Source organism: Erinaceus europaeus, chromosome 1 (assembly GCF_950295315.1).
Source record: "Erinaceus europaeus chromosome 1, mEriEur2.1, whole genome shotgun sequence".
In the NCBI taxonomy this organism is placed as follows: domain Eukaryota; kingdom Metazoa; phylum Chordata; class Mammalia; order Eulipotyphla; family Erinaceidae; genus Erinaceus; species Erinaceus europaeus.
The window spans coordinates 103,215,422-103,230,068 of record NC_080162.1 but is presented as its reverse complement, the minus strand read 5'-3'; the positions used below and the strand labels follow the sequence as shown (position 1 = coordinate 103,230,068).

At 40.6% G+C, this 14,647-nt stretch overlaps 1 protein-coding gene across 3 annotated transcripts in view; it reads right to left on the bottom strand.

The window, feature by feature from the left end:
• The window catches only part of EXOC6 (exocyst complex component 6), a 208,150-nt gene extending 200,975 nt beyond the window's left edge, over positions 1 to 7,175 (bottom strand). For 2 of the 3 annotated variants that reach the window (XM_007516793.3, XM_060191945.1), the window contains exon 1: positions 6,988 to 7,173. In XM_007516793.3, coding sequence (XP_007516855.2) covers positions 6,988 to 7,109 — 122 coding nt within the window. In that variant the 5' untranslated portion in view covers positions 7,110 to 7,173. Of the gene's footprint in view, positions 1 to 6,987 lie in introns of all 3 variants that reach the window. The other variant, XM_060191952.1, reaches the window with a different exon arrangement.
• Positions 7,176 to 14,647: the final 7,472 nt, after the last annotated feature.

Genomic DNA, 14,647 nt, shown 5'->3' with positions numbered 1-14,647 from the left:
GCCACTCGATTAATCACCCTGTATTGTTATTTTTCATGGATCTTATTACCATTTTTATATATTTACTTCTAGCTCCCTTCACTAAGGACAAGTTCCCTGTGAGCAGCAAATTTCCATATCTTGGTCTCATATCAATGGCAAGACCATTCACAATCCTAACAGTGGAGATTGTGTAGCCCACTTTGTTCAGGGACTCCAGATTTTTCCCATGGTGCTATAGACATGGCAGGCCTCGGTCATGGGAGACTGCCATTTACTTCTCTTTTTCCCCCACATTTAATTCTAAATAGTTTCTCCACTCTATTTTGTATCCACAGCACAGAGCACAATGCATCACTCTCACTGCAGATTCATTGAGGTCATGATACTAAATGAGTATAAAAGTGTTAGTAGGGAGTCAGTGGTAGCGCAGCAGGTTAAGCACACGTGGCGCCAAGCACAAGGACTGGAATAACGATCCCGGTTTGAGCCCCTGTCTCCCCACCTGCAGGGGAGTCACTTCATAGGCGGTGAAGTAGGTCTGCAGATGTCTATCTTTCTCTCCCCCTCTCTGTCTTCCCCTCATCTCTCCATTTCTCTCTGTCCTATCCAACAATGACAACAACAATAATAACTACAACAATAAAACAACAAGGGCAACAAAAGGGAATAAATAAATAAAATAAATATTTTTTAAAAAGTGTTAGTAAATATGGTTTTGAAAAAGGGATAGATATCTCTCTCCGCTGACTGGTATTATGCAGCCAAAATAAAATTTATATTCCTCAAATTTACCACCTGCTCAGATTTCAGCATGCTGTGAGTGCTTGTTTACTTCAACATTCTAAATTATATATTCAAATTATACTGGAATATATATCCCAGATAAATTAGACATAACAGTAGTAGCTAATACTTATAAAAAGTAACAATGTGCCAGACAGGCATGATGCCGTGAACTATGTATACATTAATCATTTGAGATAGTTTTTGTTGTAATACACGTTACAGAACCTAAAGTCAAAATCAGACAACTAATAATGCATAAGCCTGTGATCTTGACAATAGACTTACTGGATTAAGAAAAATCTAACATTTCTGGGAGCCAGTTGGTTGAGTGCATGTTACAATGTGCAAAGACCCGGGTTCCAGCCCCTGGTTCCCACCTGCATGGGGAAAGCAGTGATGCAACTGTCTCTCTCCCTCTCTATCACCCCTTCCCTCTTGATTTCTGGCTGTCTCTACCCAATAAGTAAAGATAATTTTTTAAATCTTACATTTCTGAGGATATAAACATTAATAGTATTCTAGAATTTCCACAGCTGGATTTAGGTAGATTCATATATTACTATGTCATTCTAAAATGTTATTGTGTATATAGTTTAGATTGTTAGTTGTGTGGGTTTCTTCTACTTCTAATGTTTCTTTCCTTTCCTCAAAGCATGTTATCTTTATTCCTGAAAACATTAAAGTCAAAGAAATAACAATATCCTGTTTGCTCTTAAACTAGTAAAACTCTACGGTTAGCTTTTGGAAAAGAGCCCGACAGTCTGTGAATACAGTGTAAAACAATCATGTTATCATAAAACAATTACAAAAATTTCTTCTGGTACGTCATCTTGAACAATTCCCTTTTCCTCCTATTTTTCCTAACCCTCTGCAGGGCTTTCTTTGGACATGTCCCCTTTTTCTACCTCCCACTAAGCCTGTGTTGCCCTTCAACATGTCCGTGGTTTTTGTTTTGTTTTTTATCTCAAGCAACAAGGCACAGTATGAACCCAAAGCAGTTTGGACACATTATGACTTCAGGATATGCTCTGCATTTTAACATGCCTGAAGGACTCCAAGAGGCATAATGAGCCCCAGTTACAACTAGGGTTTGAGTCTGGATCCCTAGGGAGTGGCTCTAATGGGCTGTGCCTGGCAGTAGGAAGTTCTCGCGTAAATATAGCAAAGATTACTAACACTGCTACTGCCCTATTCTAAGACCCTAACTGCCAATACTAATTTATCAGAATCACTCTCAACATGAGGCTTCAGGCAATCATTACCAAATCATTGGAGTGAATACACTAGTTGAAATCTACTGGCCTTCTTTGTAAAAGGAAAATTGGTAATGTTTAATAGTACCAGTTTTGTAGCTTCCTTTATAGTCTCCAGCCAGCTCGGAAAGGCACGCCCCCTTGAGGGAGGAGTTGGCAAGTAGCTGCGTTGGCCTGGGCCTGAGCAAAGCAGTTGGAGAGAATATTAAAAAGCCTAGAGAGAATTTAAAAACATCCAGTGGAAAATAGCATATAATGGGGGCCAGGTGGTGGTGCACCTGGTTGAGTGCACATGTTACAATGCACAAGGACCCAGGTTCGAGCTCCCAGCCCCCACCTGCGGGGGGGGGGGGGGGGAAGCTTTGCAAGTGGTGAAGCAGTGCTGCAGGTGTCTCTCTGTCTCTCTCCTTATCTCCCCCTTCCCTCTCGATTTCTGGCTGTCTCGATTCAATAAATAAAAAAAGATGAAAAAAGAAAAGAAAATAGCATATAATGGGGATACTATGAAAACAGTGATCCCAGGGCAGAAGGATGAGGACAGGTCCCACCTGCTGGTGAGTTTCAGCCTACTAACAATCTGCCTGCCAAGAGATTTTGATTGTCAACAACAAAAGCTATACTAGATAAAACAGGCACTGACAGCCCATTTTTCCTCTTTTTTTCTTCTTCTTTTTTTCTTTTCTTGCTACCAGGGTTATTGCTGGAGCTCAGCTACTTTTTTTTCTTTTTGTCTCCAGGGTTATTGCTTGGGCTTGGTGCCTGCTCTGTGAATCCACTGATCCTGGAGGCCATTTTTTCCCATTTTGTTGCCCTTGTTATTGTTGCCATTGCTGTTGTTGTTGTTGGACAGGACAGAGAGAAATTGAGAGAAGAGAGGAAGACAGAGAGGGGAGAGAAAGATAGATACCTGCAGACCTACTTCACTGCCTATGAAAAGACCCCTCCCTGCAGGTGGGGAGCCACTGGTTCCAACCCAGATCCTTATGCCCATCTGTGCGCTTTGCGCCCTGTGCACTTAACCTGCTGTGCTCTCACACGGCCCCCTTCTTCTTTTTTAATCTTTTTTTTTTTTTGATAGGATAGAAAGAAATTGAGAAGGAAGGTGAGAGAGAGATAGGCTTGCAGTAGTGCTTCACCACTCCTGAAGCTTCCCCCTAGCTCGTGAGAACTGTGGAATCTGAACTGGGCCCTTGAACACAGTGATGTGTGCACCCAGCCAGATGTGCCGCTGCCTGGCCTCTAAGCCCTTTTTCACTCTTTTCCCTTTGCAAGCAGTCACTATCTGCATTGCTAACATCTACTTTTCCACTTGAGAACTGTCTTCCCCAATACAATTGATTTATGTAAGTGAGATGTCTTTAGTCACCATTTCATTAGCAACACAAATAAGAATACATGGAGAAAGTATATAGAGTTTTAGCTCACCCTTGAAATGACCCCCTTTCAACTTAACACTATACTATGGACAATGGCCCTATTTCACACATAGAACAAAACGTGGAATCTCTCAGAATCATGTGATTCTGGCCCACTATTCTGCCAAAACAAAAAAAAAAAGACAAAAGTCCCAGTGACCCAAGAGCTCATATGGGAGTCAAGCAGCAGATAGGCTAGACCATGTGGGAGAAGTTTGCTCTAGGGACAGCCAATTATGAAGTTAGAAGGCAGGGAAACGTTAGGAGGTAACCTGGCATGGTTAAGAAACTGTGAGGCATTTATATCCCCAATAGTATGAATCTGGCTGTCAGCTGCCTCCTCATAGCTCTTCAAGTTGTGAGGAGACATTTGCCCAGCCAAGTGATATGAGGTGGTAAGAGCATTGGGAACATTTGCACACTTTGCAAAAGAAAAGCTGTTTAGTTGCCCTTTGATGACTTTGGTAGAAACAATCTCGGAGTTCTGACTCTTGGAGCTTGCTGAGCTTCCCTTCTTAGAGAAGCTAACCCCACGAGGCCCAGAAATTTCAACAGGTCACCTCATGTTCTCTTCTGGACAAAACAAGGTGGGTAGAGAACAAAAGCTAACAGAGTTTAGGAATTTACTATAGATAATGTTTGTCAAAGCAATGCCTTTCTCCTCTGATAGAAAAAAATGGATAGAAAAATGAAAACTTTGTGGTCCAGGAGGTGGCGCAGTAGATCAAACTTTGGTCTCTCAAGTATGAGGTCCTGAGTTCAATCCCCAAGAGCACATGTACCGAAATGTTTGGTTCTCTCTCTCTCTCCATCTTTCTCTATCTCTCTCTCATCTCTTATCATTAATAAGTAAATAAAATATTTTTAAAAAGAAAAATTAAAACTTGTACATGTTTTCTTTAGCTCAGCTCTCCGATACAAAGCTTCCCTGGATAGGAGAAAGTCCCCGGACCCTCGGCCAAAGGTGCCACATGTGCATACACACAGACTGTCCCCACTTCTCACAGTTAAGTCCTTCAAGAAGCCACCAGAGCTTCCCTGGAGACTGTCCCAGGTCCATCTCTCAATATCTGAACCCTTTCCTTAACTGTCCATTCTATGACTTTCGCTTGAAGAACAAAAGGGGAAAAAATAAATCCAAGAACCAAAACATGATGTCAGGGTCAAAGCCAAAACTGACTAGCTGTCCCAAGGACAGATGAAGTTTGCAGATGTTGACTAGGATTGTGACAACAGGAGAGAGGTGGAAAGAACCAAGGTCAAAGACTAAAAGTAGAAATGGCAGCAGAGAACATAGTAACCAAACTGATCTGGGCTCCTTTTACCTTTGATCATATTTGCCTTCAGACAATTCTTTTTATGAGAGAACAATCAAATTATTATTCCATTATATGTGATGCCAGGAATTGAACGCAGGTCCTCATGCACACAAGGAATGGCTTTGCCCACTGAACAACGCCTCTAAGAGACCCTTCAAGCTTTTAACCTAGCCACCAGGCAAATGCATATGGTATGGTACAGTATAAACATCAGAATATGGGAGGAGCTGGGCGGTGGTGCATGCAGTTGAGCACACACATTACCATGCACAAGGACCCAGGTTCGAGCCCCTGCTCCCCACTGCAGTGGGGGAAGCTTCATGAGCACTAAAGCAGGGCCTGCAGGTATCTCTTTGTCTCTTTTTCTCTCTTTCTCCCCTTCCCCTCTCAGTTTCACTTTATCCTACAAAAAGAATAAATGGGGGGGGGGGGGAAATGGCCATGGGGAATGGTGGAGTCACAGTACTGGCACTGAGCCCCAGCAATAACCCTGCTGAAAAAAAAAAGGGAAAAAAATCAGTATATGGGTTTGGTGTATTGCACCAAAGTAAAGGACTCTGGGGGGTCCTCAGGTCCTAGTGCACAATGGTGGAGGAGAATCTAGGTGGGGGGGGGGATGAGGGTTAAAGTGTTTTGCAGAAAACTGAGAAATTTTACACATGTACCAACAACCATTTTTACTGTTGACTGTAAGTCATTAATTCCTCCTCCCCAAAAAATTAAAGAAGAGGGGCTGGTGGGCGCACCTGGTTGAGCGTACATGTTACAATGTGCAAGGACCCAGGTTCGAGCCCCTGGTCCCCACCTGCAGGGGGAATGCTTTGCAAATGGTAAAGCAATGCTACAGGTGTCTCTCTGTCTCCCTCTCTATCATTTCCTTCCCTCTCAATTTCTGGCTGTCTCTATCCAATAAATAAGTAAAGATAATAAAAAAGTAAATTAAAGAAGATCAGTCTATAAAGATAAAATAGATTTTTCCATTCATTTAAAATTCCAGTTTCTTTTTTTCCATGTTGAGTAGCAAAAAGATTGCCTGTACTGCTTCACCAGGTATTCATGATACTTAGAAAAAGCGAAGGTATAAGGAACAGTTGCAGTGCAGTTCTATTTTTGAGCAGTATCTACATACTGATAATTAAAGGATCAACCAATAAATATCAGTAGCTTACCATGCTTTCCACACCACCTCAGGCCCTCTGAAGAGGTTCAAAATGCATTTAATGCAAAATCAAATTAAAATATCTAGGAGAAATGTCTTTCAACTTAAACTATATTGAATTTCAGTGTAGTTGGCCCCAAGACCTGTCTGAGAATGAAAAGACAACATTAAAAAAAAAGTCCTTTCACTTAATCTACAAATATTAGTCTGCAAATATTTATTCACTGTCACTATCGCATTCAGTGATTGTCATCCTGTTCCCACACTGATAGGTGTCAGATATAGGCAGACATAATTAAATTTTAACACAGAGATATATGGTCTCTGATTTAGTCCTGTTCTTAAACTATGCAAATCAATCTCCATATTCCCAAGGAAGTTATTTTTAAATCTAGGTAGCAATAAAAAATTATATATGTAAGAATTTCTATTATACCCAAGAGAGAAGCAACAGTACAAATAAGCATTGTACATTTTTTCCTCTACAACTACACATTCAAGAAAGTATTGTTTCATTGCTGTGTCTGTTTGTTCTGGATGTTTTTCACTGCTATACGTTGGAGAAAGTAATAGCAATCTTATATAAATGATGATAGACTATCTATTTGAAGATGGCATAAGACACTTTTTGGTCAGTTGGAAGTCACTTATCCTTTTTAACCTGATGACAACAAATCATGAAACAATATAATGCAACCAAAGTGGTTAGTTACAGTAACTATTACTATTCATTATAATTTCTCTCAGAATAAAGCTTTGATATTAGTTGTGTACAGAAGTGGAGTTATTTTTAAAAACTACTTTTGTGCTCTCTTATTTAACAGAAGTTTCTTTTTTATTTTAACCCTTTTGCAGTTCCTTCCTGATTAAATTATGTAGACTACTAAAACTTTAACACTGGTTTATAAAGTTACAAGATATTAGAGGGTATAGTTTCACACCCATGTTTATGTAAGGTGTTAGCTCACCCTCCACCACACCTTATTTTTTGTATTCTCTTATAGAGAAAAGTATCAAAAGGAGGAAAATTCTCATGACCACAATAATAATAATAAATTAAAATAGAACCCTACCTTAAAGTAGCTTCAATGGGTAGTTCAAAGGACTGAATCTCAGCCAGGACATTCTCATAGGTTTGATCTGGGTCATCTTCCAACATTGTTTCACCTGCTTCTGATTTCCCCACAGAAGACATCAGATTTCGAGTGCAAAACAACTGTAATTTATAAAAGAATTTTTTTTTTACAATTGTCAGAGTTCTCTGTTCATCCAACGTAGCAGTCAAAATGGAACTCACTGTCTGACTTCATGCTATCAAAATCTTTGCTTCTAAGAATGTTGCACAGCTGTTGCTGTCCTGTCTCCACTTATTACATTTTACTTATTATTAACCTTGACACAGTTCACAAAGTCCCTGCCCCAAGCCTGCTATATTTACTTACTGGCTTCTCAAAGTCAGTAGCTGTAAAATTTAGTGGGAAGTAGAAGCATTACCACTAGGAAAAGTTGTTAACAACAGTTACCTTGTTAGGGCACATATTTTAATATTATTTGTGCTAAATACATAATTAAAATTAAGCTCCTAATTATTCCTGCAGCCATACCCACAATCCCAAGTAGGTAGCTGTCAGGGAAAATATAACATCATGTAGGACATGATTTTGAGGCCACTGCACTAACGCTTGTTTAATTAGTATTTTTTAAGTTTTTAAATTTGTATTTATTTATTATTGGATAGAGACTGAGAAAAATTGAGAGGGGAGAGGGAAGAGAGAGGGAAAAAGAGAGACAACTGCAGTCCTGCTTCACCACTCATGAAGCTTTCCCCCCTGCAGGTGGGGACCAGGGGCTTGAACCTGAGTTCTTGAACATTGTAATGTTTGTGCTTAACTAGTGTGTCACCACCTGGCCCCAACACTGATGCCTTTGCTTCTCCACTCCACTCACTGCTGAAATTGCTCCATTACAAAGTTATTTCTTCTGTACCTTGTTTAAAGTAAATGCTCCCAGAGGCAGTTAGAATTGACTCTTCATCATTCACTTTTGCCTCACTATGAATCATTTTGTCAGATTCCTTCTAGATTTTTACGGGGATAAAGAAAGCATGACAATGCCAAAATGTTATGGGGTTGACTACTAAAGAAAGGAAGAGGTTAGAAAGTAAAGGTCCAAGGGACAGAGCAAAGATGGCAACTTGGAGAAAGCTTGGTGTGAGTTCTGCAAGGAAGCTGCTTTCAACCTGGGGATCTCGGCCACCAGGTTCCATATGATACCAAGACGCCAACTGGACTTCCTTGGGCAGATGACTCCACCATGTGTCCTGGAACTCTACCTTAAGATTCCTTCCCCACTAGGGAAAGAGAGAGACAGGCTGGGAATATGAATCGACCTGCCAACACCCATGTTCAACAGGGAAGCAAATATAGAAGCCAGACCTTCCACCTTCTGTACCCCACACCCCTGGGTCCATACTCCCAGAGGGATAAAGAATAGGGAAGCTATCAAGGGAGGGAATGAGATATGGAGCTCTGGGGGTGGGCATTGTGTGGAAATGTACCCCTCTTATCCTATGGTCTTGACAATATTTCCATTTTATAAATAAAAACTTTAAAAAGAAGAAAGTAAAGGCCCAAATTGCAATGAAAAAATGTGACTTACAATCACTGCCAAGTAGGCCTAAAAAGATTAAATGCATATTCATTGTCTTTTGTGTTTCCACACAAATTTTAGAGTTTTTTTTTTTTATTATTGATATTTCCTTGAATGTGTTTGGGATTCTGACAGGATTGCACTGAATTTATAAACTGCTTTAGTTAAAACAGTCATCTTAGTAATACTAACTCTTGGCGCTCCAGTGGTACAACCAGTGTGTGGTACTTACACAGTAATATTTACTCTTCTAGTTTATAAACAGGGAATATTCTTCCATTTCTCTGTGTCTCTATTTTTTTTAGCAGTGTCCTATATTTTTCCTGTAGATGTCTTTCACTTCTTCTGTTAATTCAGGTTTTTTGTTTGCTTGTTTGTTTGTTTGTTTTGGCTCAGTTCTTGTTCTTCTAGCATTTGCCCTTCTTCCGTAGCCAGTCAACAGCGTCAGGTTGAGCCTGATGTAAAGTTTCAAGACCTCCTTTGAATCTGGAGAGGTGACAGTCGTTGACTATGTGGGTCATAGTCTGTCTGTAGCCGTAGGGGCAGTTCGGGTCGCCTCTGGCTCCCCAGCGATGGAACATAGCGGCGCACCGGCCATGGCCTGTTCGATACCGATTGAGGAGGGCCCAATCATAACGTGCTAGGTCAAAGCCAGGTTGACGCTTGCAGGGGTCTGTGATGAGGTGTTTGTTCTTTGCCTCAGCTGGCTGCCAACTCTGTTTGGCTCAGTTGTGAGTGGGATTGCTTCTTTCATGTCCCTGTGCTTCAACTCATCATGTATGTACACTATGAAGACTCTTTGGAAGACTGTATGGAAAATCCTTAAACAGATAAAAATGGAATTTACAGGGGGCTAGGCGGTAGCACAACCAGTTAAGCACACATGGAGCAAAGCGCAAGTACCAGCCTAAAGATCCTAGTTCGAACCCCCAGCTCCCCATCTGCAGGGGGGTCACTTCGCAAGCAGTGAAGCAGGTCTGCAGGTGTCTATCTCTCTCTCCTCCTGTCTAACCCTCCTCTCTCAGTTTCTCTCTGTCCTATTCAACAGCATCAACAGCTATAATAACAACAAGGGCAACAAAATGGGGAAAATGGCCTCCAGGAGCAGCTGATTTGTAGTGGAGGCAAAAAAAAAAAAAAAAGAAAGAAAAGAAGTGGGAGTCAGGCGGTTCCATAGTGGGTTAAGTGCAGGTGGCATAAAGCAAAGCGCAAGGACCGGCATAAGGATCCTGGTTCGAGCCCCTGGCTCCCCACCTGCAGGGGAGTTGCTTCACAGGCGGTGAAGCAGGTCTGCAGGTGTCTATCTTTCTCCCACACTCTCTGTCTTCCCCTCCTCTCTCCATTTCTATTTGTCCTATATAACAACAATGACATCAGTAACAACAACAATAATAACTACAACAACAATAAAAAACAAGGGCAACAAAAGGGAAAATAAATACAAAAAAATAAAAAAGAATAAGTAAATAATAATAAAAGAAGAAATTTTTTAAAAATGAAATTTCCTTGTAACCCAGTAGTACCACTCTTAGGCATTTATCAAAAGGTAAATCAAACACTAATTTGAGGGGACATATGAACCACTATATTCATAGCTGTATTATTCACAATACCCAAAGATTGGAAGCAGCCTAAATTCCCATGTATTCCATGTTAATAGCTGCATTGTTTAAAATAGTCAAAGTATGGAATAATCTAAATACCTAACATCTGATGAGTGGATAAAGAATTTGTGGGTTGTATATACAATACTCTACAATTTAAAAAAATGATATTGTATCCTTTGGGACAAAATGAATAGAATTGGAAGTGATTACGCCGAATAAGATGAGTAAAGAGGTGAAGGATAGGGCCAGGCAATGACACAGCACAGGGACCTGAGTTCAAGCCCCCAGTCCTCACCTGCAGGGGAGAAGTGCACAAACAGTGAAGCAGATCTGCAAGGGTCTCTCTTCCACTCTCCTTCTCTGTCTCTCCTTCTCTCTCAATCTTTTTTTCTGTGCTATGAAATAAAAGGGGAAAAGATCGGGGGGGGGGGGAGGGGTAGATAGCATAACAGTTATGCAAAGACACTCCCATGCCTGAGGCTCCAAAGTCTCAGGTTCAATCCCCTGTACCACCATAAGTCAGAGTTGAGCAGTGCTTTGGTTAAAAAAAGAAGAAGAAAAAAAAGTAAGTTGATTCTCAAATAAAAGGAAAGGAATGGGGGGGGAGGAAGACAACTACCAGATAGTTTTATTCATAGGTGGAATATAGATAACTAAAACAAATTTAAGAACAATAAAAGTAACCAAACTTTGTCTCTTGGACTCTAACAATTAAGGTGGTGGGGAAAAGTGGGGGAGACACAGAACTTTCATAGAGGTGTGGTGATTTACACTAATCATATGTAGGTATGAAAATACTCCTGAAATCTAATCATTTTTAAAACAATGTTAGACCAACAATTAAAAAAAAAAAGAGGGAAGATCGGCGGTGGCACAGCGGGTTAAGCACAGGTGGTGCAAAGCTCAAGGACCAGCAGAAGGACCCCAGTTCAAGTCTCCGGCTCCCCACCTGCAGGGGAGTCATTTTACAGGCGATGAAGCAGGTCTACAGGTGTCTATCTTTCTCTCCCCATTTCTGTCTTCCCCTCCTCTCTCCATTTCTCTCTGTCCTATACAACAACAACGGCAGCAAAAACAAAAACAATAAGAACAACGATGATGATAGACAACAAGGACAGCAAAAGAGGAAAAAATGAATAAATAAAAGGACTCTTGGGTGAAGGAGTGGTTCAGATCCTGGAACATGATGTCAGAGGACCTAGAGGGGCCTGAACTATTATTATTAGAAAAACCAACCATCTTCTCTACAACTATCTGTTCACATACATAGCTGCCCCTTCCAAAAAGAGATTTTTCTATCTTGTGTCAAACTCATTTATGTGCAGATTAATTTATGTCGATTTATGGTGGTCAGGTGGTGGCGCACCTGGTTACGCACACATAGTACTAAGGGCAAGGACCTGCATAAGGACTCAAGTTTGAGCCCCCTACTCCAAGCCCCACCTGCAGGGAGATGCCTCACAAGCAATGAAGCAGGTCTGCAGGTATCTGTCTTTCTCTTTCTCCCTTCTCCTCTCAATTTCTCTCTGTCCTACTGAATAAAATTATTGAGGAAAAAACAAAACAAAAAGGAAAAAAAGTGGCCTCCAGCAGCAGTGGATTTGTAGGATTTGTAGTGTTAACACCAAGTCCCAGTGACTGGAGGCAAAAAAAAAAAAAAAAGTTAATTTATTTGAGGTTTTTTTTTTTTTTTTCAGAACTAAATGTCTATTTTATTCAGATCTGTATTCCATAGGACAGGCAACATATTTCCCTATATATAGTGGGTACCTAAAGGATGTTTGTTGAGTAAGTCATAACAAAAGCTATAAGCTAAGATTTACCTCCACCTGATGAGGAAATCTTGGTCCAACTCATTCAAAAGTCTAACAATTCCACATCATACTTATCTGAACTGAGAATATATCAACACATAATGAGAAATCACTGGTTGGGATTGAGTGGTGGTGCACCTGGTAGAAAACACATGCTATCATGAGCAAGGACCCAGGTTCAAGTCCATAGTCTGCACCTGTGTAGGAAAGCTTCATGAATGGTTGTGCTGTGCTATAATTGTCTCTCTTTTTCTCTGTCTTTACTACCCCTTTTCACTCTCTGTCTCTTAGTCTGTCTCTTACCTTCTATTAAAAGAAAGAAAAGGGTGGAAAAGCACACTGGGAAATGGTGATTGAATTGTGGAGGCACTGAGCAGTGATAACCCTAGTGGAAAAAAGAAAAAAAAAAAAAGGAAAGAAATCACTTAGTCACTTCTTATAAGGAAGCTTTGGGCATCATAGAGAACAAATTCACAGGAAATGCCACATACCCATTGACATGTATAAGTGATGACCCTAAATATCACATAGTTTAAAATGTAATTCTTACCCCCATATACACCAAACTTTTATATTTTATTTTATTTTTTATTTTATTTTATTTTTTAATTTATTTTTTATTTAAGAAAGGATAAATTAACAAAACCATAGGGTAGAAGGGGTAGAACTCCACACAATTCCCACCACCCAATCTCCATATCCCACCCCCTCTCCTGATAGCTTTCCCATTCTCTATCCCTCTAGGAGCATGGACCCAGGGTCATTGTGGGTTGCAAAAGGTGGAAGGTCTGGCTTCTGTAATTGCTTCCCCGCTGAACATGGGCGTAGACTGGTTGGTCCATACTCTCAGTCTGCCTCTGTCTTTCACTAGTAGGGTGGGTCTCTGGGGAAGCGGAGCTCCAGGACACATTGGTGGGGTCTTCAGTCCAGGGAAGCCTGGCCGGCATCCTGATGGCATCTGGAACCTGGTGGCTGAAAAGAGAGTTAACATACAAAGCCAAACAAATTGTTGAGCAATCATGGACCCAAAGCTTGGAATAGTGGAGAGGAAGTGTTGGGGGGTTACTCACTGCAAACCCTAGTGTACTTCTGCTTTCAGGTATATATTTTTGCACTTGTTTATGGATACGTGTGAACATATGCTCTCTCTCACAGAACCTGGTGTATATCTAGGTTTTGGGACTTTGTTAGAAAGTGATCCACCTGGGATGGAATTAGAGAATGCTATGAAAGGAAAGGTCTCACCCGAATAATGAAGCTGAAGGGTTGTCATTCCACACATGAAGTCTCTGGACACAGTCTGAGCTGAAGCATGTTAGGGTGGCAATCGTTGCATTGATTTGCCGTTGCAAAGGTTGCGATCGGCTGATGCAATATTATTTGATATGGATTGGGAGAGGCATGAGGGAAAGTTGGCCCTATCCTAAGGTTCCAGGACTGGGGGAAATATAGGCTCTATAGTGGAGATGTGAGGTTCCTGCTGTCTTAAGGTTCAAAAAGACAATGGATAGTTAATGTTATCATCACATTATTTGGTAATTGGGTTAACTTTGAAAAGTCCTTTTGTTAGGGTTTGCTGTATAATACCCAGTATCTTGTAAATAGCTGTGGCCAAACTTTTATATTTTAAGAGTTCAAGTTCACAAAAGATTTATAATAACACAGTGCTCAGCTATTTTCCTTTCCCCCTAGTCACCAATTATTAATACTTTGTCTCATTTGCTATCACTATCTATCTGCTTATTTAAGGAGTTTTGAAACTGTGAGTAGATTACATGTGCTGAAAATATATGTTTATCAATGAAAGAAAGAGGAAGAAAGAAGAAGAAGGAAGAGGAGGAGAAGGAGAAGAAGGAGAAGAAGGGGAGGGAGAAGAAGAAAAAGGAAGAGGAGGAGGAGGAGAATGGGGAATCACTTTGATACACTTTGATATTAGGCATCAGACTCAGGACTTCATGCATATAAGCCCAGCACTCTAACCACTGCTCCACCTCCTGGGTCACCAATATATGCTTTTAATAACATAATGAGAAAATTGTATTAACTTACATAGAACATTTTTAGAACAGTGCAAATTTATACTAAAAAGTAGCATAATCACAAACTAAAATAGTTTTGATTATTGGAAGGCCTTGTTCCTATTGTATATAGCATTGTCTTCCTTTCTTGTAAATTTAACTGTGCAGTTAAATTCTCTCTTCCACTTTAATCTCCTCACCCCTCCACTATTCCCACTCCATTCCTTCTGCTCCTCCCACTTCTGTTAAGTGAATTTTCTCTCTGCCTCTTACTTTCTTCCAAGTTGTGTACGACCCTGCAACAACTTCCTCTTTCCACTGACTAAACCGGCATCTTCCTTTGATTCAAAACTTTCCTTGAGAGCCATTTCCTGCTGGAAGCGCACACATATTGAATGAGCAGGAGATCACCTCCCAAAAGCAATAGAAAAACAACTTCCCTTATCCCAGAGTATTGACAGCAAATCACCAAATAAGGAAAAGAAAGAGAGGAAATGGGAAAAAAAGTTTAAACAGCCATATTCTAAGAAGCCCATAAAAGAGAATGCCATGTGTGACCAGAATGTTCCCAGTCTCAACCCTTAACTGTTCCAGCCAGCTTTAGTAAAATTGTTTGATTACCTAGTAGGATTAAACCTGACCACT